The sequence below is a fragment of the Lontra canadensis genome, unplaced genomic scaffold (genome assembly GCF_010015895.1).
Source record: "Lontra canadensis isolate GAN:19392208 unplaced genomic scaffold, GSC_riverotter_1.0 scaffold73, whole genome shotgun sequence".
NCBI classification, from domain to species: Eukaryota; Metazoa; Chordata; class Mammalia; order Carnivora; family Mustelidae; genus Lontra; species Lontra canadensis.
In genome coordinates this window covers 10838767-10866224 of record NW_022631067.1, presented here as the reverse complement: position 1 = coordinate 10866224, position 27458 = coordinate 10838767, and the positions used below count along the sequence as shown (strand labels likewise).

At 38.5% G+C, this 27458-nt stretch overlaps 1 protein-coding gene across 4 annotated transcripts in view; it reads left to right on the top strand.

The window, feature by feature from the left end:
- The window catches only part of PCCA (propionyl-CoA carboxylase subunit alpha), a 397106-nt gene that overhangs the window by 120490 nt on the left and 249158 nt on the right, over window positions 1–27458 (top strand). For 3 of the 4 annotated variants that reach the window (XM_032881100.1, XM_032881099.1, XM_032881101.1), the window contains one exon: window positions 8477–8513. In XM_032881100.1, coding sequence (XP_032736991.1) covers window positions 8477–8513 — 37 coding nt within the window. Of the gene's footprint in view, window positions 1–4102; window positions 4108–8476; window positions 8514–27458 lie in introns of those variants that run through there. The other variant, XM_032881102.1, reaches the window with a different exon arrangement.

Below are 27458 nucleotides of genomic sequence, written 5' to 3'. Positions count from 1 at the left end.
AAAAATGTTTAGAAAGATTTGAAAGGATATTTAGACCGTCTTCTGCTTGATTCAGAGTTGTCCGGAAAGCACAATCAGCTAGAACCCATTTCCTGAACTCAGGACTGTTGAAAGTTTTTGCTTTACGTTTATAGGAATGCAGAGTAGTTTGAGGATGCTTTTTGTGTACAGGTAAGTGTTTACCCATAGCATATAGAAGCAGTAGCCCCCCCCCACCCCCCACAGTTGCTGATTTGTTCTAGAACCAGCTGAGGAAAGTGAACTCTTAAGTAGCTTTCCATGTGAATGAGTAGAAGGACTCTCATCCAGTGAGTACAGAATTCAGGGTTGGTAAGTAGGCTGTATTGTAGCAAGTGACAAAGAGTTTCGGTCTGAATCCCTGTTGGAGTGAATTGGGTGTTTAGCATCAGGGATGACTAAATACGCCTGTCCTTATTACAGTTTTTGCTTCCCTTCCCCACTCTTCTTCCCTACCCACCAGCCACAATGAGTGCACAGATCGTCTGACCCCAGTGGTGTCCTGGGGATGCAGGTGCACATTTTTTTGCGGTATTGCAATGCTGGTATTAATTCTGCATTATACAGGTTCAGAGGCTAAATGATGACCACAAGATACTCCAGCCAAAGACTGGCAGGCAAGGAGCAGACTTGGCACTCTGTGGTGGCAGGCTGACCATTTTATCCCATATTGCGAGGCATACTGTGTGCCAACTAATTTCATCTTCTCAGCGACCCTAGGAGATAGAAATTGCCACTATCTCCATCTTACAGATGAGGAAACCAGATTCCAGGGAGGCGCCCGGGGAGGTAGCGGGCTCACCGTCCGAGAGAGCCAGTGCTGAGCCCGCGCCTTCTGGCCCAAGCACCCGCGTTCTTAGCCTGTGCACTTTGATGCCTCCCAGGTGAGGGCTGGAGAGTATGAACAAATAGGCTTGTAGAAAAGGCACTCGATTTTTCTTAGCCCCTTATGACATTTTTGTGATCTGCTTGTTTGTTTATAGCAACATCGCCCAACCCCTCCTGTCACTGAATTGTTTTTTACTGTTTTGCTCTCGGGTTAAGTGATGGCGCTCCTTTAATATAAGTTGTACTGAAAAAGAGGGGTAAAAGAGATGGCTAGTTGTTCTGGTGCTGTCTTTGCTCTTTCTCCATTTCTGGAACTGCTGGAACTATATGGTTTAATACTTACCTCATCAGGGTTCCCAAGTGCTCTGTAACTTCAGAACCAAGATGTGGCTTTCTTCAAACTGGGATTATAGGCTGTGATTACAGAATGAACCACAGGGATTTCAATCAGATCATAATGTTGGATCAATCCTTTTGCCTACTTGCTGCTTTGAAGCCGTAAGAATATGGTTGCTAATACTTGGTTTCATTTGTTTTTGTGCTTTTCAGTGTTTTCTCAATTGTATTAACTTTTGATATGAAAACAGAAATATTCTATGTTCTTCGTTTGAAAATTGTGTAAAGGCATCAGTAGCATTAGATTTGTTTTATTGCTTCTGTTGAAATTTTTATATTTGATTTTTCTTTGATTTTCAGGAGATCGTTGTCCTACCTGTTAGAAATTTTCTTTTAATAAATTACAGAATATCATTGAACACTTCCTCAATAGAATACGCTATCTTAATCCCTGTAGTATTTTTTTTTTTTAAGATTTTATTTATTTATTTGACAGAGATCACAAGTAGGCAGAGAGGCAGGGAAGCAGGATCCTGGGATCATGACCTGAGCCAAAGGCAGAGGCTTCAACCCACTGAGCCACCCAGGCACCCCTCCTGTAGTATTTTCATATGTTGTATCATATGTCATACAGTTAGTAGATGTGGGGAATATTTTAAGAATATTCTGGGGGGGGGTGTGTTGGTGGTTCAGTCAGTTAAGCATCTGCCTTCAGCTCAAATCATGATTTTGGAGTCCTGGGATTAGGGGCTCCCTCCTTAGAGGAGTCTGCTTCTTACTCTCCCTCTGCACCTCCCCCTGCTTGTGCTCTCTTCTCTCTCTCTCTCTCTCTCTCTCTCTCTCTCGCTTATTACTCTCTCTCAAGTAAATAAAATCTTACAGAAGAAGAAGAAAAAAAAGAATGTTCTAAGGGCGCCTGATTGGCTTAGTCAGTAGATGTGACTCTTGTGAGCCCCACATTTGGTGTAGAGATAACTTAAGAATAAAATCTTTAGAAAACCCAAAAAGTTTGTTCTAAAGCTATGTGTAAGTAGAATCAGTTCTACTTTTTCTTCAAATATTGCCAGGTTGGATCTATGAAGAAATAATGATGTTTTGCTTAAAAGAGATTTGTTTTATATAAACAAAGAGTGAAGTATATTTGGTAAGATAAAATTTAATACTTATTTTACGTTTTTATTAAATGTCTGTTTTCTCTTACATTTTAATATAAATTTGTGGCCCTTCAGTTTGAAAACGTATTGTCATATAAAGTTTGATCTTTTAACTGACAGAGCCACTTAGCGCCCCTGATCTTTTAAACTAATGAAAAATGCATTTAAAATTACACTTAAGGGACACCTGGGTGGCTCAGTTGGTTGGGCATCTGCCTTCAGCTCGGGTTGTGATCCCAGAATAATAGGATTGAGCCCCTACTCAGCTCCCTACTCAGCTAGAAGTCTGCTTCTCCCTCTCCCTTGGCCATGCCCCCTGCTTGCGCTCTCTTACTCTCTCTAAAATAAATAAAATACATGTTTTTTAAAAATAAAATTACAGTTAAGAAGTACTATTTTTTAAGATGAGGCTCTAAAAATAAAAAGAATGGGTTCTGTGAAACCCACCCACGTTTCAAGAACCCACGTTTCAAACATTCAGTAAGTGAGAAAAGTGCTTGGCTGAGGGTTGAAAGACGAGGGAGGAGGCTACATGTTGGGTGTGTTTCGCGGGGCAGCAACGGTCTGTCACGGAGTGTGCTTCGGCCTACACTGAAGCAAAACCCAAGCCTCGCTGGTTCTGGAGCTCCTGCTCCCAACCGCTGTGTGGCCCTCCCTTGCTGTGTATCACGGATTCTGCGAATTTGACCAGGCCGCTCCCTCTCCGAGGATGTAAGTTGATTCACTTCCGGCTGGGGATGAGCAGTTGCGTAGGCGCTGGAGCAGATCCTTCAGGAAACAGCTTGTTTCTGTGGAAGCTGATGGCTAGTTGTTGATTCATTCAACAAAGAATGTGTTGATGTATGGCTTTGCTAAGCGCTGAGGGGTTCTTAGAGAGCAGCTGACCCAGTCATTACTGTCCTGGAGAGTAAGTGATAGGGCTGTCATAATTGAAGGGCAGAGTGTAATCTGGTCACGCAGCAGTGACACCTCGCCTGGTGTAGGAGGACTGGAAAGGCTTTCTGGAGAAAGTGAGATTTCAGTGAAACTTGAAGCACGTACCCCTGAGTTTAAGGGAAATGGTAGTTTTTCTCTCCTAGGCCCTTGCCTCCCAGCTAAACTCACATCCCTCTTGCCTCTCTCTAAACTCTTCATTTGTTTCTTGGTTCCGTCAGGCTTTTGTTCAGCAACGGCTGTTTCCCGAACGACGGCGGTGCGCCGGGCAGTTGTAGGAATTTAAACTTACCCCTGAACCAGTTAGAGATTTTTGCTTTTATGGAGCTTATACCTTAATGCGGTAGGGAGATGCAGAAGGTAGACAGTACTCAAAATAATAAATAAAGTATATGCTCCGATCCTTCCAAATGCCGCCATAGTGAGGACTTTTCGTTTTCTTGCTCTCAGGCTCAAGTGCAGCCCTGCTCCACTCTGGCCTTGGCTCGATCGCTGTTCAGGCCCCAGCCCCTGGGCTCTGTTCCTCCAGGCTTTCATTCATCAGGTCTCTTTCACAGTAGCTGCATCTGAGAAGTGTCCTGGAGCTCTAGTTTTGGAATCAACATTCCCTGTCGTCACACGCCCTCTTCACTTTTTCTGCGTAACATGCATCTTGGTAATGGTTTCTTAGCTGCTGTATAGTCATTTAAGGGCCTGCCTTTCCCACCAGACTGTAAATTGCATGAAAGCTGGGATGGTGCCTTTCTTGTTCCCTCCTGTCTTCAGGGCCTGGTATTGGCATACAGGCCCGGGAGCTGGAGAAGGTCTGGCCGTCTTGAGGGTGGGAAGGAGAGTCAAGGTAGGAAGGGACCTGGGGGCTGGCGGTGCAGTCAGGCAGGCAGGATCAAGTACTGACACCAAGTCACTTTACAACCACGAGGGTGGCTACAGTGGAGTATTACCAAATGCTGGCAAAGAATCGGAGAAGGGAGAGCCTTTATACACTGCTCATGGAAATGTACAATGGTGCAACCACTTTGGAAAGCAGTTTGGCAGTTCTTCAAAAGGTTAAATATAATGTTACTGTGGGACCCTGTGATCTCACTCCTACTTACAGAGCCAGAATATGTATGTGCACTCAAAAATTTGTACACAGATGCTCAGTGGAGCATTTTTCATAGTAACTAAAAATTCAAAACAGTCTACATTTCCATCAACTGATGAATGGATAAAAAACGTGGCACATCCATACCAAGGAATAATATTCAGCAATCAAAGGAATAATACTGATACATTAAAAAAAAGACAAGGTCACGTTATACATATTCTCCTACAACTTGCCTCCCCCACAGTGCATACTATATTTGAGGTATTCTTAGAGTATAGGGGTTACCTTCCGAAACCCCAGTCCTCTTTCTCCGGCATGGACCCAGGGCGTTTGGAACTCTGTGCTGAGTCCCGAAAGGCCCAGCCGATGGGCTGTGCCCGCCACTGGACTTCTGCTGTCCTTTTCTGCCACTTGATTTTTGTCTGCATTTTTCACCTCATGGACTCTCATGGTTCCTAGAACATACGAAATACCTTCTGAATATGGGTTTTATTCATGTTGTTCTTTCTGTTTAGACTTCTTTCACCCAAAATCTTGCCAGGGCAGTGTTTGTTCTCTTCAGCTTCAGTTTACATTTTACTTCAGAAGGACTCTTTCATTTTCTTCTTTATTTAAAACAAATTTATTAAGTAGTCTCTGTCCCCAGTGTGGATCTGGAACAACTCACAACCCCAAAATCAAGAATCACATGCTCTACTGATGGAGCCGTCTGGGTGCCCTGAGGAGGACCCTTTCTGGGCCATGTGTTGACAGCATGTTCTCCCTGTCTGTCTCCCGCAGTCCCGGTTGTTTGTGTGTAACGTTGATTTCAGCTCTCAGTTGGTCTGTTTGCTCTTTCGGTTTCCCTTACTAAGGAAGCCTGTGAGTTCCATGAATGCAAGAGCTATTTCATTCATGTAGTACCACGTACGGCTCTGCCTCATCTTTTCAAAGACTGTGGCGTATTTCATTGCATGTATGTATCCTTTTTAGTACCAGTCCCTTATTGAAGGCCTTCAACGTTGTTTTTCAGATTTTCTCATCAAAATACCAGCAACAAATTAAAAATTGATTTATATATCTCTGTGCGTGCATGTGGATATATCTATAGGAGAGCTTTCAAAAAATGAAGTTGCTGGGTTGAAAGATTGAGGTCTTCAAACTTTTGATAGATACTACCAGTTCTTAAAAAGATAGTACCAGTTTCATATGACATCAGTAGTGAGAGTCATGTCTGCTTACCTTCAGGCCTTCACTCCTGGCTCTTGGCAGGTTTTGGCAGATCAACTGTGTGTCTCATTGTTTTAGCTTGTATGCCTATAATTATGACTAAAATTGTACATATTTCATATATTCTTGTGGATTTCATTTTATGGAAGCTTCTCATTTAATCTTTTGTCCATTCTCCCTGATAATTGTTGATCTTTTTCTTTTTGATTTAAGGCTTTTTATTAAAGAAGTTTTCCTGTCTAGTCTTTTTTTTTTTTTTTTTTAAAGATTTTATTTATTTATTTGACAGACAGAGATCACGAGTAGGCAGAGAAGCAGGCAGAGAGAGAGGAGGAAGCAGGCTCCGGGCTGAGCAGAGAGCCCGATGCGGGGCTCGATCCCAGAACCCTGGGATCATGACCTGAGCCGAAGGCAGAGGCTTTAATCCACTGAGCCACCCAGGCGCCCCTCCTGTCTAGTCTTCTAAGAAAGTTATACTGTGTCATATGTCATTGCCATTGAATTTGGAACTATATAGGGCTTTTAATCTCTTTATGTAGCCTGATAATAGCTAAAAATGCAAAAAGAACACATTAGAGATGAGTGTATTTAATAGTTTCTTGTGGAAACTGATAATAGTATGTAAGTGTCCAATATGTAATATGTTTTGAATAAAATATCTTGGGATAAATGAGTGACAAAGGAAAAATGACTTTTTTTAAGACAGTTTAATTTTATTTGGAAGTTTATTTAGTGAAATGTGCTTTTCATACTAAGAAATACTTTTTTCTTAAGAGTTGCCAAATAAAATATAGTTTGCCCAGTTAAACCTGAATTTTAAATAAACTATTATTTAAAAAAAAAATAATGTCCCAAATAATGCATCATAGATATGTTAAGTTTCCTTAACATAACATTCGTTAAAAGACAAGATTGTTTTGAGACAGTTCATAGAAGTGTTGGACTTGTGGTAGTTACCAAAAAAAATTTTTTTAGAAGTTTTGCTTTGTGTAAATATATGTCCACACATACATCCATAATGTATATATGATAAATATGACTAATGAATTTTCTGAATTATCTTTTAATATTTGCCTGTTTGTCAGTTCTCTCAAGGTAACAGACTTTTGTGACAGCAGTTTATTTTCTCTCCGAATATACTTTGCAAATATACTATTACACATCTGAAAGAAAAGACATGTTAAAAGTTTCCTTCTAGGCTCTTATAATCCAGCCTCCATCAGCCAGCGCTCTTCCTGTATTTTGTTCGTGAGGCACTAATTGTCCCCATTTGGCAGGTTTAACACTTCCTGACGGAGAGGCTATTAAGGGGAAGTATTCTCCAGTAACTGTCACTGGCTTGAACAAAGAACCTTCAAACTCAATGTGTGGAAACCACTAACATTCTTAAATGACCCTTTTCATGGATTTTTATCCCTTTAAGCTAAAATTTGGAGAATGTAGGGTCAGCGAAAACAGCAAGGTGTAATAAAGCAGTAAACCTTGATTTTTGGGAGAGTAGAGTGGGAGGTATAGATTTATCTCTGCCTTGAAAACAATTGTTACTTGGAAAATCTCATTAGCAGATGTGACTGCTTGGAGTTAAAAAAAAAAAAAAAGACTTAAAACTGATGTCGCTTTCAGGACCGCTTTGAACTTAACAAGCACCTATTTGTGGAGCAGACTGGCTAATGAAAGGAAATTAAATTTTTCTGACAACTTCCCCTGCCAACCTCCTTATTCAGGGGATGTTATTAGGTACTGAAGACTTTTAGGGAAGATTTTTTTTTTATTAGGCATAAATGAACCAGTTATAAACATCCCCCGCCCCTCCTTTTGGGGAAGGATTCTGACATGGTTACTCTACATTTTTAAGTTACTAGCTTAAAAGCTTACAAAATACGAGGCTTCGCTTTAATATTTTAATTTTCCAAAAATTCAGGCATTCTTACGTAAGCTAATGGTTTCAAAACATTGTCATTTCTGGTGATTAGTTTACATCAATGAGTTGTAAACAAAAGCCACATTTCCTAGGGAGGCTTGGGTTTAACACCTTTTTTAGCTTTCTTCTTATTGTTCTCGTGGAAATGTACCAGGAGTGTCCTGTGCTTGTGCGGTAGGTGAGCATTAATGAACAATGAAATGGTTTAGATTCGAGGGAACTTTTTCTTCTCTCAGTTGCATTGGTTGGTATTTATCAATAATTAATCCTTATATTCATCAACTAACTCTTAACCTTGTACTTCTTTGGAAGGCATTTGCTTTCCTTGGCTTTTCGGAAGCTTCCCCCCCCCACCCACAAGTTGGTTCATGGAATTTAAGGTTTTAAATTACGTAACAAGATGTACCTAGTAAAGATAAAATATGTACCGGAGAAAAGGATGAAAAGAAAAGGAAAAAGTAATGGAGACTTCCAGAGGAATTTGTGGGGGGACAATTGGCAATTCCTGTAGATACTGGAAATTTACTTTTTATTTCTAGAAAATCTTGAGCCTCTCCCAAACAATAGAGAATCAACTCCCCCTGCTGACAGAATCCAGGAAAACATGACATGTAAATATCAGAGGGAAAGAAATAAGCTGGCGGTAGACAAGCTTTAATGATCTGATTTATGATTCAGTATTGATTGTAAACATCTAAATTCTGCTGTTAAATTCCAGCAACTGCACCAGATCATTTGGCAATTCTGGTTGTGCTTCCTGCCAGCTCATTTCAAACTGCTTTGAGTTTCTTAATATAATAATGATGAGGTAGAATTTACATTCCACTTATGGTATTAATTTTACATTTCTCTGAATGAAAAGAGTTAGAAGGTTGTAAAATTGAACATTAAATGAATCAGAGGAGACAGTAGTGCAATATATGACTGCCCTAAAGACATTGTGCAGTGGCTGATGGGATTAATGTTGGGTCTCATTTCCTGCTTTTACAGGATGCAGATGAAGCTGTCAGAATTGCAAGGGAAATTGGTAAGTTCTTAAATTAACTTTGGTAGCGTTTCTAGGTCTTTCAGCAGTTACGGTCGAGTAAACATGTAATAAGTGACCCCGTAGTGCAAGTAATATTTTAATACTTTTAGGATTTTGATTACTTGTCCCTTTGGAAGAATCTATCAGCTGACTTACCATGTTCTGTTTTGAAACAAAAAGTGAACTTTAAGGAGTATTTTGACTTTAATTATAGCTCTTCTGTAAGTTGAAATCACAGGCTAGGTAAAAGAAGGAATTGTCTTAACTCTTGAGCTTGGATGTAATGTAAATTTTATGCACTTACTTAGTAGAATACAAATTATTAACGACACAGATGATTAAAATGAAGGTTTTCTATTTTACAAGGCCCTTCAAGTTTCTACCTTTTTTTAAGATGTTAAATATCAACTTTTAATAACCGTCCTAGGAAAAAGAATGTGAGAAATCAGGATGAATCTTACAAATTGGAGTAAAACATAAACTGAAGGACGTCTGAATGACTGTTTTCTTGACTGTTCTAGGTAGTTACACTGGACAGGGCTTATCAACTTTTTATTTTTAAAAAATATTCCAATTCTCATGACGATTCTGTTTTCAGTATTTGCTAATTAAAAAATATATGAGGGCATATTGTTGTCAGGAATTAGCAATGTATGAAATAACTTCACAGCTGTATTAATCAAATTAGTATTTGTATACAGTTGCCAGAACTTCCTTAGGTATGTGAGAGGAATCAGATTCTTGGCGGTCAGGAATCATTCCTCCTTGGGTAGGGCCAAACTTTTCAGCATCCCACATTAATATTTCTTTAGTCCTGTTTTCTCATTAAGATTGATGATTCAGAATTATTTTTTTCACTGGGAGAGCTTTTGATTTGGCAAAATTTACATAGTTGTGTGTGTGTGTGTGTGTGTGTACACGCGTACACGTCTAATTTCTGAAAGTAACCAATTGAGTTAGTAAGTAACATTTTTACCCTAGGCTCAGGCTAACTTAACAGTTCTTCAGTGATCTGGAAGGTTGTTTGGTTCTTTGGGTTCCTGTTTCTAGTTGGGTCCGGCTAAATTATTTTGGTTTGACTCATGGTTAAGTGTGTTTTGTTTATTTGTTTTGCAAATATTGCTGCCAGTGATGTAGATTTGGACTTAAGACCAGATCTTAGAAAATCTTACTTTATCTGACTACAATATCTCTTTCTTAATCATTTCTTCAGTCATATCAACATTTTCAAAAAGCATTTCAGTACTTCACAGGAAGTACTTGCTGAATAAACTGGACTGCATGGAACTGATTTGTGGTTCATTCTTTGAAAAAATCAAAAGCATCTCCCCGAGGTTTGAAATCACTGGCATTCCTCACAGCGTTAGAGGCATGGAGCATACCTGTTGGCTTTTGAGGACACGTGTTTCTAAAGTAATTTCATTTTGTTCTGTTGTATACTCTTAGATTTTAAAAAAGTTGTCTTTCTGGTTTTAGTTTAGATAGTATTGTTATTAACTCCATAATACGGTTAGTACAATAGTATCTACATAAAAAGGACAGAATGTTTGGGGGAATTTGAGAAACAAAAGGGAGTAGAAGAAAATCATGAATTCCGTTGGCGTGCCATATTTCGAATTATAACTCATCAACTCTTGAGCATTTCCTTTGTATAAATGACAGACTGCAGAGTGCTTGCTTTCGTGTCTTGTCTTTTACCTTTTTTTTTTTTTTTTAAAGAATAATCCGTGACCTTTAAAATAATCAGTTAATCATAACGGGACTCTGAACGGTTCTCATCCTTTGGCTTTCCTCCCTTAATATTTTAATGCTCTGCTTTACTCCCCTTTGAGCTTTCTCCTGAGGTTACCTAAGGCTCTTTTTTTTTTTTTTTTATATTGAGGCATAACCTTTACGACTCCTTCCTCTTTCCTATCTTCTAATTCTTCTCCAATTATGCCTTCTCATTTGTGAAATAATGATCGTAATCATGGCTGTTAAGTGTCAGAGTTCTAGTGTTTTGCTTATGCTGAAAGAAAGGGAAGCCATAAAACTTGAGGTGAAATAAAACATAATAAAGAACCAGGGTCATCAGCTTTATAAAGCATTTGGAATTTACCTGAAAACCCTTCTGAATCACCACGGAAGCCACCCATAAAAACCTTTTTCCCTCAAGTGCCAGGTTCTAAAATAAATGGAATTATATGTTATTAGTCTCTTGGTATTCTGTTTCTTTTGGTGATTGATCAGTTTTGTTTTCTACTAATTTTATTGAGATCTATCACATTTTAACTACATTATGATTTTGATGGACCTTTCTGAGTTCATCGAAGAGTTGAATTAAACATTGATTCCAGAGGAATCACAGGAAAATACGCTCCTAGTTCTAAACAGCTGAATTATGATCAGACCTTTGAACCTGTCCATTTCTGGGTAGCTGATTGTCCTTGTCATTCATACCTATTCGGATTTCTGTGTTTCACTTCTTTCTGTGTTACATGGAGAAAATAAATGGATCGTCTTTTCTGTGGTTCCCTCCTCTTGTGTCTTTACTTCTCATTCTGGAAACAGGAATCTCTGCGGCCAAAGGAGGAAGCTAACAGCCAGGAGCATTGATGAATTAGGTGTCTTTTACATAATAGTAGCTCTTGTTTGTGGAGCATTTTTTCCTTGTTGCTGGCACTTTGTGAATGTTATTTCTAATGCTAATTCTTGGGTTAATTATTTTCATTTACATTTAAGAAACTAAGGATTAGAAATGGTAAGTAATTTGCTCAAGGTCACAGACCTACTGAGTGGTGGGCCTGCTGTAAATTTCGGTTAATTTAGGGCCAAAGACGATTGATTTTTCATTATACTTTTGCAAAACTAATGGGCTTAGAGGATGAGAGCTAAGATTTGAGTCACCACTTTGTGTAAGATGCTATAAGGCACTTAAGCATGTTGTATGTGGAATTGAAGAAACGGCCTCTTATCGTTGATAGGGTGAGAGACCATCAAGGCTTAATATGTTACTTCTGGCTTGCTTGTTTTTTGGTCTTCCTTGTCTCTCTCATTCTCACTCCTGATATTTTCCTTTGACTTCTCCAAGTTTAGAGATACAGGGCTATAGATCTCAGTTTATCTTTAACCTCAGAGACAGACAACAGTAATCAGTGAGCTCGATTTGCATTCAAGTTTGATCTTTTTACTCGTTCAAAGGTCCTCAATACAATCAAACCGAATTGATTGTAAAAAAGAAATTGTAGATCTAAAACCTGTCCTTTAACTACTTCTGGATTATTCCGAGTCTTTTCTTTTGCCGTCTTACTCAGAATCGCGCATCGTTCCTGATTTAAATAAAATTTTTTTTGATCTTCAGGTTCACCTTACTCTAAGACTACTTCATGCACAGTTTCTACATGTCAGCAAAGGTCATTCCATTTATTCAGTGGCTAAAGCTAAAACCCAAGATCTATCCTGGTGTTGTTGCCCTGTCATCCTATTGTCAATCTATCAATAGATACTGTCAATCCTTCATTCAAAATAACCTCCGATATTCATTACTCATTATCTTTATTACCAGTACTCTCTCCCAAGCTACCATTGTCCTTGCAAGGACTGTGACAATAGTTTCTCTCCTCTTTTTCGTAAACACTTCAAAGTCATTCTTCACATAACTGTCAGTGTGATATTTTAAAACTCCAAGCAGTAAAGACACACCCCATCTCATCCCATACTGTATTTGCTTTAAGCCTTCTAATGGCCTTTCCTTGCATTTAGATAAAATCAAAATTCCTTCCCCTGACTGCAACTCCAAATGATTTGGCACCTGCCTTTCTCTCCAATCTCATTTTATACTACTCCCTTCATTGCCTTCTGTGCGTTAGTTGCGCTGCCTTTCTTGAATACACCAAACTTGAGAGTCTTAGAATAAGGTTTTTTGTGAGTGTGTTGGGCGGGGGTTTGCATGCTCTAGCTGATACTTTCACACAGAAGACTCCTTGTAGCTTTTCATATATTGGCTTACACTGCCATTTCTTCAAAAGAAGACACTCTCATATTGCCACTCAGTCATTCCTCTTATAACCATATTCTTAATCTCTGTGTAGATGTTTTTCTTGTTAACTTTTTCCTCTCTTATTTTGAAAAATTTCAGTCACACAACATTTTGAAAGAATTTTACAGTGCATACCTATATTCCCGTCACCAGGATTCCGCTATTAATTTTTTGTAGATTTGCTTTATCACTTATCTATCCATCTGTTAATCCGTCTGGATTTCGGTGCGTTTCAAAGTATGACTGCAGATATGTATCCCACTAAATTCTTAAACATAGAATTATATGCATACATATATGCATCCCAGATATCTCACTGGGGTATTGGACATGACTGTCACCCCAGAGAGTTCCCTCATGTTCCTTCCAAGTCAGTCCTCACTGTCTTCCCCAGGTCCAGAGTCCGTTCTAAATTTTCGTACTGAAGATTCAATTTTTAAAAAATTGAGATAAAATTTCAATACTATAAAAGTCTTTCAACGTGTGCAGGTCAGTGGTTTTTGGTATGTTCACAATGTTAGGCACCCATCACCACTGTCTAGTTCCAAAGAATCTAGCTCCAGAAGGATCTCCGTGCTTATTAGTGTTCACCCTTTCTGCCTTCCAGCCCTTGGCAACCACTATTTTACTTTCTTCCCCTGTGGATTTACCTGTTCTGAATGTTTCATAAATATGGAACTTTTTGTGTCTGACTTCTTTCATTTAGGGTTGTTTTCAGTGTTCATCCGTGTTTTACTGTGTATGGGGGCTTCCTTTTTGTGACTGGGTCATATTCTGTGGCATGTGATGAATACCACTTTGTGTTTGTCCACACATCTGTGGGTGAACGGTTGGGTCATTTCCTCGTTTGACTGTTACACCTAGTACTGCTTTGAACTACATCTATATGTATTTGGGTACCCGTCTTTAATTCTTTGGCCTGTATACCCAGTTGTGGAATTGCTGAGTTGTATGGTAATTCCATGTTTAATTTTTGGAGGAACCGCCAAAATGTTCTCCACACTTGGCTGGACCATTTACATTCCTAACAGCCGTGTTCCAGTTTCTTCACATCTTCACCAGCATTTATGTTCAGGTGTTTTGTTTTGTTATGTTTTTTAATATGGCCATCCCTATGTGTGTGAAATGGTATCTCACTATGCCAGATATTGACAGAATGGATAAAAAACTCAATCCCACTATATGCTGTTGACAAGAAACTCACGTAGATCCAGAGACAGAAGTAGATGGAATGTGAAAGGATGGGAAAAGATATCCCATGCAAATAGGAACCAAAAAAGAACTGGGGTGGATGTACTAATATCAGACAAAATAGACTGGGAGTCTAAAACTGTTGCAAGAAACAAAGACATGTTATGTACTGATTATTATAAACATATGTGCACCCAACAGCAAAGATTCCAAAATACATGAAGTAAACATTACAGAATGAAAGGAGAAATAGACAGTTGTGCAGTAATAGTGGGAGACTGCAGTACCACATTCTAGGTAGTGGCTAGAACACCTCCAGAGAGGATCCATAAAGAAATAGAGAGCTTGAACAACATTCTAAACCAATTAGACCTTATATATAGAACACTCTGCCCAACAGTAGAAGAATACACATTTTTCTCAAGTATCTCTTTATGAAAAGGAAGAGCGACTGACTGGATGATTGAGTTATAAAGAGTTTTTAAGGGAAGGGAAAAAACTATCAAACTGAAGTGTGTTCCTCGTCTTACAGTGTTCCTAGAACTTTGTTTAAAATGGAAATATCTCCCTGCCCCTTTCATGGAATTGTCTTGATGGATTGCTTTTCTCTTAAAATCACATGAGATTCCCTGCATTAAATAGATTTTGTCTTTGCAAATGATTGGTTTATGTTCATTTAATTACTGTTTTGTAGATAGTTGACCATGTGGGTTAGTTTCCTTTGTATTTCTAGTACTTAAGCTATGCTTATCACAGAATATATAGTCAGCAAGTGGTTATTCAGTGAATGAATCCAAACAAATGTGTGTATCAGTATACAAATGAATTAAATAATCACACATTAAAAAATTTTTTTCCATAATATTTATAGATCATAATTTGACATTAATTTTCTTATTCCTTTTCCCTTAATCTTTAATTTTGTAATGGAGATACCTGGGAAGAACAGGAATATTAAGTAAATTATGATAAACTCTCAGCAAATAGATAACTAAAAATAATCTAAGATTATTCAAGTAAATTTAGTTTGTTCTTATTAACAACTACTCAGCAATTCTTGTAGGTTGTTCTTGGATCCATTAGGCTGGGCTGATGGAAGCTTCTAGGAATCTTAAGAGTCAGATGTATGAAATTATGTGACTGAATCTTAATGCCTTTTTACTTATCTCTGATGCTGACATCTTACATTATTTGCAAGATAGGCTCTCCTATGTCTTGTCTTGTCTTCTTCTCTCCTTTCCTCCCTACACTCAATATGGGGCTCAGACTTAAAGACCTGAGATCCAGAGTCTTATGTTCTACTGACTGAGTCAGCCAGGTGCTCCCTTCCATTTGTTTCTTTTTAATACTAGTCTGCAGACTGCTTTGGCCTCTCTGTCTCTGATGAGTGTGTAGGGGCTTATGGTCTTCCTTTCTTCTCTGCCTTGGCTGTTTTCCTTTGCCTGTTCTTCCCACCTTCCTTTTGACATGGCATTACAGTAAAGAAGTTGCTCATTTTTTTTTTTTTTAATAAGAACAAATTGTTCACACCTAAGAGGGATAGAAATACTCGGCTAAGCCACCAAATCTTTTATTTCCTCTGTTTCATGCTGCTTAGGAAATTTTTCACACGTGATATATGGTTGTGTGGTTAAAGATACATTGAAGAAACCTTTGAAAAAATAATATAATTTAGACATTCTTCACAATATTATATCGTGTTAATATATTTTCCAGTTTGGTCCTCACTAAAAGATACGTTTCATGTGCTAAGGAGATTTAATAAGAAATGTCTGAAGAAAAGTCATTTTGAAGAGAGTAGTGTTAAAGTATTCTTTGCGAAATCTGTTAAAAAGTGAGGCTTTTTCCTTTGCTGTTTTCCCATTGATGAAAGAATGTGATCATTTGAGGTCAGGATGATAATCCCTGGGAGATGAGAACATGAGTTCTGTATCTCCTCCCCCCACCCCCTCCACCCCCCCCTCCCCACCCCCGGTCACTTAGGGTACTTACTTATATTTTCTTTTATTACTCCAGCATAAACATTCTGGGTTTAAGCATGATTTTACAAGTTCCCACTGCCTTTTTGTTTTTCTCAGTCTTTAATCATCTTTCTTTTGTTTTATTGTTCTTTCTTGCATTCCTTTTCTTTTTTCCATTCTATTGTAAAAGGCTCTGCATAATGTTTTGACGATAATGTGAAAACATGGGGCCTTTGGGTTTTGTTGGGAAACTTCCTGTGAACCCCTTTTACTCTGATTTATCAATACATTGAAATGTGCTTGATTTCTGTTTCCTGGAGCAGAGTTAGGGATCTAATTTTTATTTGCCTGAGTAGAGGGAAACAGGTAGACAAGATCAGTTTTTCTGAAAAGAATAATTGCTTTTCCTTGCCAAATCAAAACAATTAATGTTATTTATTGGTTTACTTCAGCTTATAACATGTCTTGATTGTATCTTTATGTGTACAATACTGGGTCATTCTTTCTTAAGCTAAATATATTTATATGGTTATTTGTTTATGTGTGTGGATGGCCAACTTAGGAAGGGTGAACTATCCTGTGCCCTCTCACACTTTTTCATTTTCCAGTGGAAAAAATAATGTTAATAAGGATCACCTTCTGGTATCTTTTTTGGAGATTATATGTATGCTATATCTGTAGTAGTAGCAGAGATATGAATAATTCATAGCTGGACCTCAATAAATAACATGTTTACTTTCTAGTTACTGGATGATTGTAGATCCCAGATAGTATTAACACACATGGGCTGTATCCCCTTAGTCTGAAATGCGTGAACCCAAAGTATACAGCAAAACTAAGTTGATAATGTTAAAACTAACTATAACTAATTTGTAATTAAAAGACAATAAGATCAGTAGAAAATTATGACCAAATATATACATAAGGGGTAATGTATTGATAATGGTATTTATTTCCCCAAATTGCTTGAATTTAAACTACCTCTTTGTGTACGCAATAGGAACTTTTCCATGTAGCCAAGTGTTGTATGACAGCCACATTTCCTAGTGTATTCTGAATTGTATTTCCTTGGAAACTGTAGTAATATGCTAATTTCTATTTGAGTCCGTGCAGTTGTCCTTAGTTCATGAGAGTTCTAGGATTGTACATTTGCATTGCTCTTTCCTTGTGATCTTAAGCAACAAAGACATTTTCTTCTTCCTGTGTGTTCGCTTCCCATCGGTCACGTTGTGGGGTAGGAAGAAGTTCTGTTCTGTTGCCAGCCTCATGCAGAGAATGAGGCTGATGGAATTTCTACCATCTGCAGTGTCATGGATCACAGAGGCAGGAAGTAGAGAGGGCTAAATTGTGAGATCAGCAGTGAAGCTTTCCCATGATTCAGTGCTCAGTGCTAGATTTCAGTGTATGGTTTCACTATTCGTGCGTGATGGTCATCACCTCCCAAATCTTGAATTCGTCACCTTCTCTCCATTTCTCTCTGTTCTGTCTGTTTAAGCTAATCACTGTATAGCCTTCTAAATGTGTTCCTCTGTCACAGGTGGGATTCCTTTGGAAACAAGTTCTGGAAGTTTGTTGGGGGACATACTCTTGGGGCCAGCATGCGTGAGGGAGTGAAAGAAATTGGACTGAAGGAGAGGTTGAATTGAGTTGAGATGCAGATTCAACAAAGGCCATAGCTGATCCTACAGAGAGCTCTGGTCTTTCATGGTTGTTGGAAATTGGGGCCCTGGGATTGAGCCTTTGTATACCCATGTCCGTTTACCACTGATTGTGGGCTGCCCCTAAGAAGGGGCAAGACTTTGGGCAGAAAGCTGAGGATCAGTCTGCTGTCGGTTGCCAACAAGACTTTCAGCAGCTGGGGGAATGGGCTAAAGTAGAGCTCTCAATAGAGATCCCTACTTAACAATTTTGATATGTATTTTTCATGATTGCTCATTTCTGAGCTTTCAGATTTCCCTCCCTCCCTCCCTCCCTCTCTCCCTTTCTTCCTTTTCAGATTTTATTTTTAAATAATCCCTCCCCCAAATATGGGACTCAAACCCACAACCCTGAGATCAAGAGTCTCATGCTCTACCATCTGAGCCAGAGAGGAACCCCAGATTTCTCTTAGGATTTTTGACTTGTGTTTCCTAGGAGTGTATTTTAAGATAACTGAAAATTTTCTGCTTTTTATTAATTTCTAAATTGTTTTCTGATCAGTGAATATTTTCTTTTTTATTTAGAATCTTTCTGATTTGGTGAGAATTATTTTATGACCAAGGAGTAAGTTACTTTACATCTTGCATGTATACCTGAAAAGAATTTATATTCTCAAATTATTGTATGCTGTATTTTATAAATAACCAATAGGTCAGAACTACCTATTAGGATGTTTAAATCTTCTGCTGACTTTTCAACTGTTTGATCATTTTTTGAGAGAGTAGATTTCCCAATTCTTCCTTGCTTCTTAGGTTTTGCCTCTGTATATTCTTAAGATAAGTTAATAGGTAATGTAACGGTGTAACAGGTGTCTTTTGGGCTGTTTTTACTTTTAATCAAAATGTAGTGAATTTTGGGTTTTAATATGATAATATGTTTAAACCAGCTTATTTTGGTCTTTTCCTTGTATGTTCCTGTAACTTTCAGTCAACCAGTGAACCATTATTTTAGGTGGATCTCTTGTAGGTGTTTGGACTAGCATTTTGTTTTATTTCTATTCAGCATGGCGGTGTCTCTTAATCAGTGAGTGTAGTTCATGTACATTTATTGTATTTACTACCGTATTTTGATTTATTTATATTGTCTGCTTTTTGTTTTTGTTCCTCTTCTGGATTCTGTTTTCTCTCCTTTCTTTATTTCTTTTTGATTATAATGATGACGTAAAATTTTTTTCTTGTTCTGTTTTTATTTTTCCATTTTCCCCTGCACTCCTCTCCGCCGTGGTGATGATTTTATACTCTTGTTTCCATTCTTTTAGTGTTTACTATAGAAATGTCAGCTTTGGAGATATTTCTTCAGGTGTCCTTCATTCTCCTATATTAAACTTTGTAAAACATTCACTTATCTTAAATTTCAGTCTAAAGTTTATTCTCCTACCAAAGAAATACATTAATGCTGTTTACCCTTTATATGTTATTTTATATTTTATTTCCTTATTTGTTTACTTCACTATTGAGACATTACAGGGTATGATCATCCATTGTTTATTTTAGCTTTACTCAAATGCCTATTATCTTTGCTCATTGTTCCTTTCATCCCTGATTCTTTCTGTTTTTCTTGGAATTTACTCTTCAGAAGTTAGTATGGCTAGTTAACTCAGTGTTTGCAGGAACTGTCCATTTTTCATTCTTTCTTGAAAAATAGTTTTCCTGAATATGCAAATCTAGGTTGATAGTAGCGCTCTTCCAGCCCAGTGCCGGAATGTTCGTACGTGTTATATAGCTGTTGAATGGATAGCTCTAATTTTTGTTACATTGTAGGCACTCTGTTCTTTCTGTCTGCTTCGTAAACCATTTTTATTCATGTACACTTTATAAAGAATAAAATCTAGCTATTTTAAGTGTATAGCTTAGTGAATTTTGGTAAATGTAACCGTAGTTAAGATACAGAACATTTCTGTCCTGTGTGAAAATGTCCCTTCTCCCATTTTACATTATCACTGTAATGTAAGTGTTCTAGTTATTCCAGGAAAACACTGAACATCGCCTGTCTTTTTAAGTTTCAGTCATTCTAATGGATGTGTAGTTTTATTTCATTGCGATTTAAAATTGTGTTTCCTTTTTAAAAATGTTTAAAAAAAGATTTTATTTATTTATTTAACAGAGAGAGAGAGAGAGAGAGAGAGAGACAGAGACAGAGACAGAGAGACAGAGATCTCAAGGAGGCAGAGAGGCAGGCTCCCTGCTGAGCAGAGAGCCCGATGCGGGGCTCTATTCCAGGACCCTGAGATCATGACCTGAGCTGAAGGCAGAGACTTAACCCACTGAGCCACCCGGGCACCCCTAAAATTGTGTTTACTTTATACCAAATACTATTGAGCATATTTTCACGTGCTTAATGCTGTCACATTCATTAATCTTTTGTAAACTATCTTTTCAAATTTTTGTCCCCCTTTAAATGATGAATAGACTCAATTATTATTCTTATTTTTTGCAGTTCTAGATTTACCAAATAGTTCTTTAAGTAAATGGAATTCCATTTGTATACCACCCCAGCCGGAGCCCTCTGCAGCTTTCCCAGTGTTAACCCTTGGTGTTAGTGTGGCATATTTGTTACAATTAATAAACAAACATTAATACATTATTAACTATAGTCTGCAGTTTCCATTGAGTTTCCGTGTTTGTATTGTATAGTTGTGTGTTTTGACAAATGCATAATGACATGTATCTACCCTTATAGTTTCGTACAAACTAGTTTGCCCTGTGCTTCACCTTTTCAACCCTGCTTTCACTACCCTTGACAACCCTTGGCTCACACTGCTTCCTACACGCTATGCTTTTGCCTTTTCCAGAATGTCCTATAGTTGGAGTCATATAGTACGTAGCCTTTTCACAAGGGCTTTTTTCATGTAGCTGTATGCATTTAAAAAATTCCTTCATGTCTTTTTGTGGCTTGATAGCTCATTTTTAAAAATTGTTGAATAATATTCCATGGAATGAATACAAGATTGTTTCTCCACTCACCTTTTGAAAGATACCTTGGTTCTTTCTGGTTCTTGGTAGTCATTAACAAAGTTGCTGTAAACATTTTTGTGTGTGGACATAAATTTTCAACTCAGTTCAGCAAATACCTAGGAGTATGACTGCTGCGGCCTTGGGTAAGAAGATTTTGCATCCCCCCCTGCCCCCCCCCCTCCCGTGATGAGTAAGCGGTCCTGGTGCGGTCCTGGTGTGCACCCTCCATGGCCTTTGGTATTGTGAATGCTTTGGAATATTAGCCATTCTAGTAAGCGCATAGTAGTATTTTGTTTTGATTTGCATTCCCCTGAAGAAAAAGATGTTGAGCATCTCTTCATATGCTTATTTGCCATCTTGTATCTTCTCCATAGAAGTGTCTCTTCAAATCTTTTACTGATTTTTTGATTGGGTTTCCTTATTGTTGAGTTTTTTTTTTTTTTTGAAGATTTTATTTATTTATTTGACAGAGATCACAAGTAGGCAGAGAGGCAGGCAGAGAGAGAGAGAGGAGGAAGCAGGCTCCCTGCTGAGCAGAGAGCCCCATGCGGGGCTCTATCCCAGGACCCTGGGATCATGACCTGAGCTGAAGGCAGAGGCCCTAACCCACTGAGCCACACAGGCGCCCCTTATTGTTGAGTTTTAAGATCTCTCTTTTAGATACAGTTCTTTATCAGATTGGTATTTTGCAAAAGTTTTATCCTAGTCTGTGACTTGGGCCTACATTGTTTTGAGTGTTTTTTGTTTTTGATTTGACAGAGAAATGTATAATTTTAATAAAGCTCAATTACCAGTGTTTTCCTTTTAAGGGTCATGCTTTTGGTATTGTATCTAAAAACTAATTGTCAAACCCAAGGTCATCTGAATTTTCTCCTGTTCATCTTCTGGAACTCTCCCTGTTTGTATATTTGGGCCTCAGGTCCACTGAGTTAGCTTCTAAGCATTGTGTAGATTCACTTTTTTGTGGATGAATGTCCAGTTCTAGCACTGCTTGTTGACGAGACCATCCTTGCTCTGTTGCTTGCTCTTGCTGCTTTGTCAGAGATCAGTTGACTGTATTTTTGTGCGTCTATTTTTAGTCCCTCTATTTTATTCCATTAATTTGTGTGTGCTTTTACCAGTACCATGCCGACTGTAGCTTTATGGTAAGTCTTGGAGTAGGGTAACACCAACCTTTTGAAATTGTCACTCTCCTCTGACATTAACTGTTCTGGGTCTTTTGCTTTTCTTTATGAATGTTAAAATCAGTTTGTTGATAGCCACAAAATAACTTGCCGGGAGTTTTGGTTGGGATTGCATTGCATCTGTAGATCAGGTTGAGGAGAATTCATAGTCTACACATGGATATTTCTCCGTTTATTTAGATCTTAATTTCATTTGAATTTTGTAGCTTTCTTCATATAGGTACCATACATATTTTGTTAGATTTATGCCTGAGTTTGTTTTTGGGGTGGTGGGTGGGTGGGTGAGTGCCCATGTAAATGGTATTGGTTTTTAATTTAATTTTTTTAAAAGTTTTTTTTTTTCTTAAATTTTATTTATTTATTTCTCACACACACACACACACACACACACACAGATCACAAGCAAGCAGAGCAGCAGGCAGAGAGAAAGAGAGGGGAAAGCAGACTCCCTGTTGAGCAGAGAGCCCAATAGCCTGATACAGGGCTCAATCCCAGAACCCGATACAGGGCTCAATCCCAGAACCCGCGACCATGACCTGAGCCGAAGGAAGAGGCTTAACCCACTGAGCCACCCAGGCGCCCTGGTTTTTAGTTTTAAAGTTGAAGTTCTCATGTTGGTATATAGGAATGCAATCGCCTTTTGTATGTTGACCTTGTATCCTGCAACCTTTTTATAATCCACTTAGTTCTGGATATTTTTGGTGGTGGTGGTGGTTGTTGGTTCTTCGAAGTTTTCATTATAGAAATCGTATTACTTGCTAATGAAGAGTTTTATTTCTTCCGTATGTGTTTATCTGTTTCTTGTCTTATTGCATAATATAGAACTTGTATAGGACAGTGATAGGAGTGGTAAGAGGGGACATCCTTACCTTGTTCCTCATCTTAGGGGGAAAGCATCTAGGTTCTCACCATTAAGTATAAGGTTAGGTGTAGGCTTTTTGTAGATGTTCTTTATGAAGTTTAAGAACTTTCCTTGTATTCATAGTTTGCTGAACTCAGTGGGTGTTGAATTTCGTCAAATTGCTTTTTCTCCATCTGCTGATATGGTCATGTCATATTTTTTCTTCTTCAGCCTGTTGATGTGATGGATTATATTAACTGCTTTTTGAATGTTGAACTAACCTTGCATACTGGGAATAAATCCCACTTGGTCATGGTATAATTCTTTTCTACACTGTTGGATTTTTTTCCTTTCAGTTATTTTTATACCTAGGAATCCAAATGTTAATTTTTTTATGTTTTCTGTTTCTCTCACCATCATGATTTTCTGTTGATTAGAAAATTTGTTAAAGATTTATTTATTTGGGGGGAGAAAGACATAGCAGGGGAATGGGCAAAGGGAGAGGGAGAGAGAATTCTGAAGCAGAGTCCCTGCTGAACGTGGATTGTGCTGTGGGGCTTGATCCCAGGACCCTGAGGTTATGACCTGAGTCAAAATCAAGAGTCAGCCACTTATCTGATTGAACCACCCAGGCACTCCAGAAATAATTTTTTTTCTTGAAGTATAGTTGATAATTTTTTAAAAAAATCCTTTCCCATACTTAACAGTGTTTGTAATAGCTGTAATTTATAATAGGTCTTTTAAGGTTCTTCATTTCTGGGTTTGTTTCTATTGACTGTTTTCTTCCTGAGGTGGATTACATTTTACCTCTCTCTTGACATGTCTCTCTCTCTCTCTTTTTTTTTAAAAAATAGTTTCTAAGCCCAATGTGAGGCTCAAACTTATGACCCTGAGGTCAGGAATCACATGCTCTGTGGGCTGAGCCAGCCAGGCATCCCTCTTCACATCTTTTCTTTTTATTTATTTATTTATTTATTTGAGAGAGAGAGAGAGCGAGAGAGTGCGCATGCATGGGAGTGAGCGGGGGGGTGAGATGGGGGAGTAGGGGAAGAAAGTCAGGGGGAGAGGGAAAGAGTCTTAAGCCGACTCCCCCTGGAGCCCAAGGTGGGGCTTCCTGTCTCAACCCTCCGATCACAACCTGAACCGAAACCAGGAGTGGTTGCTTAACTGCACTACCAAGGCATCCGCATGCGTCTCTTAATTTTTGATTGGATTGTAAACATTGTGAATATTATAATATTATATGTAATATATATAAATATTATATTGTGTGTTTGGGTTTCGTCATCTTTGAGTAAAGGGTGTTAAGGTTTATTTTGTTTAATAGGTCGGTTAATTGATGTTCATAATAATATGTTATAGCCTTTTTCTTTTTCTTTCTTTTTTTTCTTAAAGCTTTCTTTCATAGCCTTACCTGGTATTGTGATTCAACAAGTATATGTTAGGCCGTCTCTCTGTACCTTCCATGCTTCCTGTCCTTGAGTTCATAATTTCTATTTCTTCAGACATCTATGGTTTCTTGGTACAATGTAAACTCAGTGAATGTTTTAGGCAAGAGAGAGAGGTGATCTTATGTGTGTGTGTGTATGTGTGTATGTGTATAAATATATTGGAGGATTCCAATGACTGCAGTGTAGGTTGAGGTGACCAACTGTAGTGATAGGGAGCTGTGTTTGGAGGCTACTGCAGGTGTCCTGTGAAGAGGCAGGTGATGGTAGTTTGTATAAGTGTTGTGGTCATGGAGATAAAGAATAGTGAAGAAATTAGATTTTTCATAAAGACTTTATAACTTGCATCCTATCCAACAGTTACAGTCCTAGGCATATACCTTAGGAACTCTTACACAGGGTTCCAAGCAACACATTCAGAAATATTCATGGGAGCATTGTATGTACGCATCTGAATATCTCTTCATAGTAGAATAGATAATGCTTTGGTTTGTTTGTACAGTGAAATATATTATAGTAGTAAAAATAAAATGATTTGTAGCTACTGAAATTATAAATTAATACATTTACTTAGTAAGTACCATTTTATGTTCTCTTCTCCAGGAACTCTTAGCCACTGGAGAAACAACAGTGAGGAGAGGCAAAAAGTTGTCATCATTTTTTAAAACTCATTTTGCTACAATAAGTGTAAAAATTATATAAAGGGCAAGAATTATTCACGTTTATTATTACCATTGGGTAGAATATAGGATATTCAGTTTCCAAGTGTCGCTCTATAGATTGTTTGCTAATTATAAACAGAAAGTGGCATATTTTTCATGAGGAAATTTAATGGGTACCATCTGAATCAAATAATCAAATGTCATCAGGAAATAGACAAATGGACTTTTTTTTTTCTTTTTTCTTTTTTTGTTTTCTGGTGTCATAAGAATTAGGGTACAGTATCAGTTATGTGATATTTAATTTTTTTATTCTGAATGTGATAACAAGGAAGCAATCAGTTAAATTCAAATTGTGGAATATTGCTTGCAATAGTCACCTAGGAATTTTCAAAAATAACACTTTCATGAAGGACACCCCTCCCACCTAACCCCTCCCCCCCCACATACACAGAAACTCCAAACCAGAATCGTAAGTGAACCCTTTACATTCAAGGAGAAAAAGGGAATCTAACAAATGCAATGCTTAATACTTGATTTCCCTGTAATTATAATGCACAGCTTTATCTGGAGATTTCCTTCCTGGCTGTCTCAGGAACCGTCTCCCTCTTACCCCAGGTTCTTTTGTTCTCTCTTCTGAGGTTCTATTATCAGATCCTGTTCTGTCCATCTGGAGGACTGTCCTACTCTAAAATAGCCTTTGTTTTCTTTTAACTTGTAACCTTTCTTTTGGGAAATAAAGGCCTTGCAGTTTTAAGTGTTTTAGAGCTGTTTTTATTTTATTTATTTATTTTTTGTTTGTGTTTTTTTGTTTGTTTGTTTGTTTTTAAGATTTTATTTATTTGAGAGAGAGAGAGAGAGAGATTGAGCCTGAGAGGGGAGAGGGTCAGAGGGAGAAGCAGACTCCCTGCTGAGCTGGGAGCCTGATGTGGGGCTCAATCCTGGGACTCCAGTATTATGACCTGAGCCGAAGCCAGTTGCTTGACCAACTGAGCCACCCAGGCGCCCTTCCAACTGCTTTTAAAAGAAGGCAGGGGACACCTGGTTGGCTCAGTCAGCTGAGCATGTGACTTGATTTCTGCTTAGGTCATGATCTCAGGGTCCTGGGATCTAGCCATGTGTCAAACTCCTTGCTCAGTGGGGAGTCTGCTGGAGATTGTTTCTCTCCCTCTCCCTCGGCCTCTCCCCCTGCGCTTGCTTGTAAATCTTTAAAAAAAGACCAAAAATTTTTATACTTTTGGAAAGATTTCTGATTTGCACCACCAAATTAGGAATAGGAAAGGTGAAATACTTCATTTTTTTTTTTTTAACCATTTGTCTCTGTCAATCATTAAGTTCTGAGAAGTCTTAATTCAAGAAACCGTGGGTGAAAAACTACATAAAATTCTTTATTTTATGACTGTTGCATCACTAAGGTGTCATTTCGTTTATTAGCTTTATGTTACCAGGTTATGCTGCCATGTATAGGGACAGGTTTTGCTTGAAGCGGGGAGGTTACGTATTGTGTCTTGCGTGGGGCAACATGGTGCTATTAGTTGGTCCAAAAAAATTGATCTTTTGGACCTGTATTCCATAACAAAATGAGAGAGTGCTGAAGCCTCTAGACTCTTCCTTCCTTTCCTTATCATCCATAGCCAAACATCCGAACTGTCAACAAGTCATGCTGATTCTACCTCTGAACCAGTCAGCCTTTGTCTGTCTGTGAGCGGGGTGGGGGTTGCAGCTGGCTTTCCCTTGGAACACTGCAGAAGCTTCCTACTCAGTCTCCCTGTGCCCACCCTTGCCCTTCCACAGTTCAGGCCTTGCAGAGTAGCCAGAGTGAGCTTCAGAAATCCAATATTAGGTTGCTGCCCTCTCCTTAGTAATTTTCCAGCTCATTCCTTCCGTCAGGAGTGTTCCTTCCTCACTGGTTGTCAGAGGGCTGGCTTCAGCTCTGTCAAGCCTCACTTTCAGCTTCCATCTTACAGAGAAGCCTTCAAGGAGACGTAACCCTGATCACCCCCAGTCACTTCCTTCTGTTGTTGTCACTGTCCCCATCTTCTGTGAAGTATGTGTATTACTGCACACATGTGTACCGTATGCACGTTCAGGCACATGCGTACTCAACGCATCTTTCTCTGCTAGATAGTAAGGGCCATGAGAGCACAGAACTTTCTGAATTGTTCATTTTGTATCCCCCAGAGCCACATCAGTGCTTGGCACATGAAGTATTTACTGAGTGTATATTTTTGAGTTGATGAATGAAAATGTGGTGGAAAGTTAGAGGATTGCTGCTTTACGGTGGAAAGTAAACCTGCTGATTGCTGCGGGGACGGGAGACCAGACCTGTCCTTGAGGTCTGAGGACAGAAACGTAGGAATAGTGCTTTGGTAACCCAAGTTTCTGTATTTTCTTAAGTACTTAATTTTTGTCTCATGTAGTATGTAGTCCATTTCTTTTGGTGGAAGGGAAATAAAGACTGGAGACTCCCTGCGTGTCGGAGTTGGGTGAATCTCTGGGTGGTCCAGGCGGTGAGGTCCGGTAGCGGGAGTAGGCATCCGGGGAGAGGATGAGAAGCGTGAGGGAGAACGTGCCAACACCACTAGGACCTGAGATGTCTTTTTTTAAAGCGATCTTTTCATACCAAGAGATTTTTCTGCTTTTAAAAAAGTTGAGAATTCTGTTCGTTGTAAGGAAGGTTGTTCTGTTTCAAACCTATGGCAAATGAAGAACATAAATTAAAGATCTGCATCATAGACCAAAGCTGAACGCAGGAGTAAGTACTCTGGCGGATAATAAATTGGGACTGAACATTAGTGGAAATTTTGTGCCTAGACCAGGTAAAGTGAAGGAATGGTGATCGACAACAAATTGATTATTTCGGATTTTTCCAGGAATGTCAACTTTTGGCTGAATCTTTTTTTTCGTGGCACCGCATAACTTATCCCAATTGGAGTTGCAGAGACGCAATAGGAAATAGGAAAGTAGGGATGAGAGACGGGCTTTTTGATA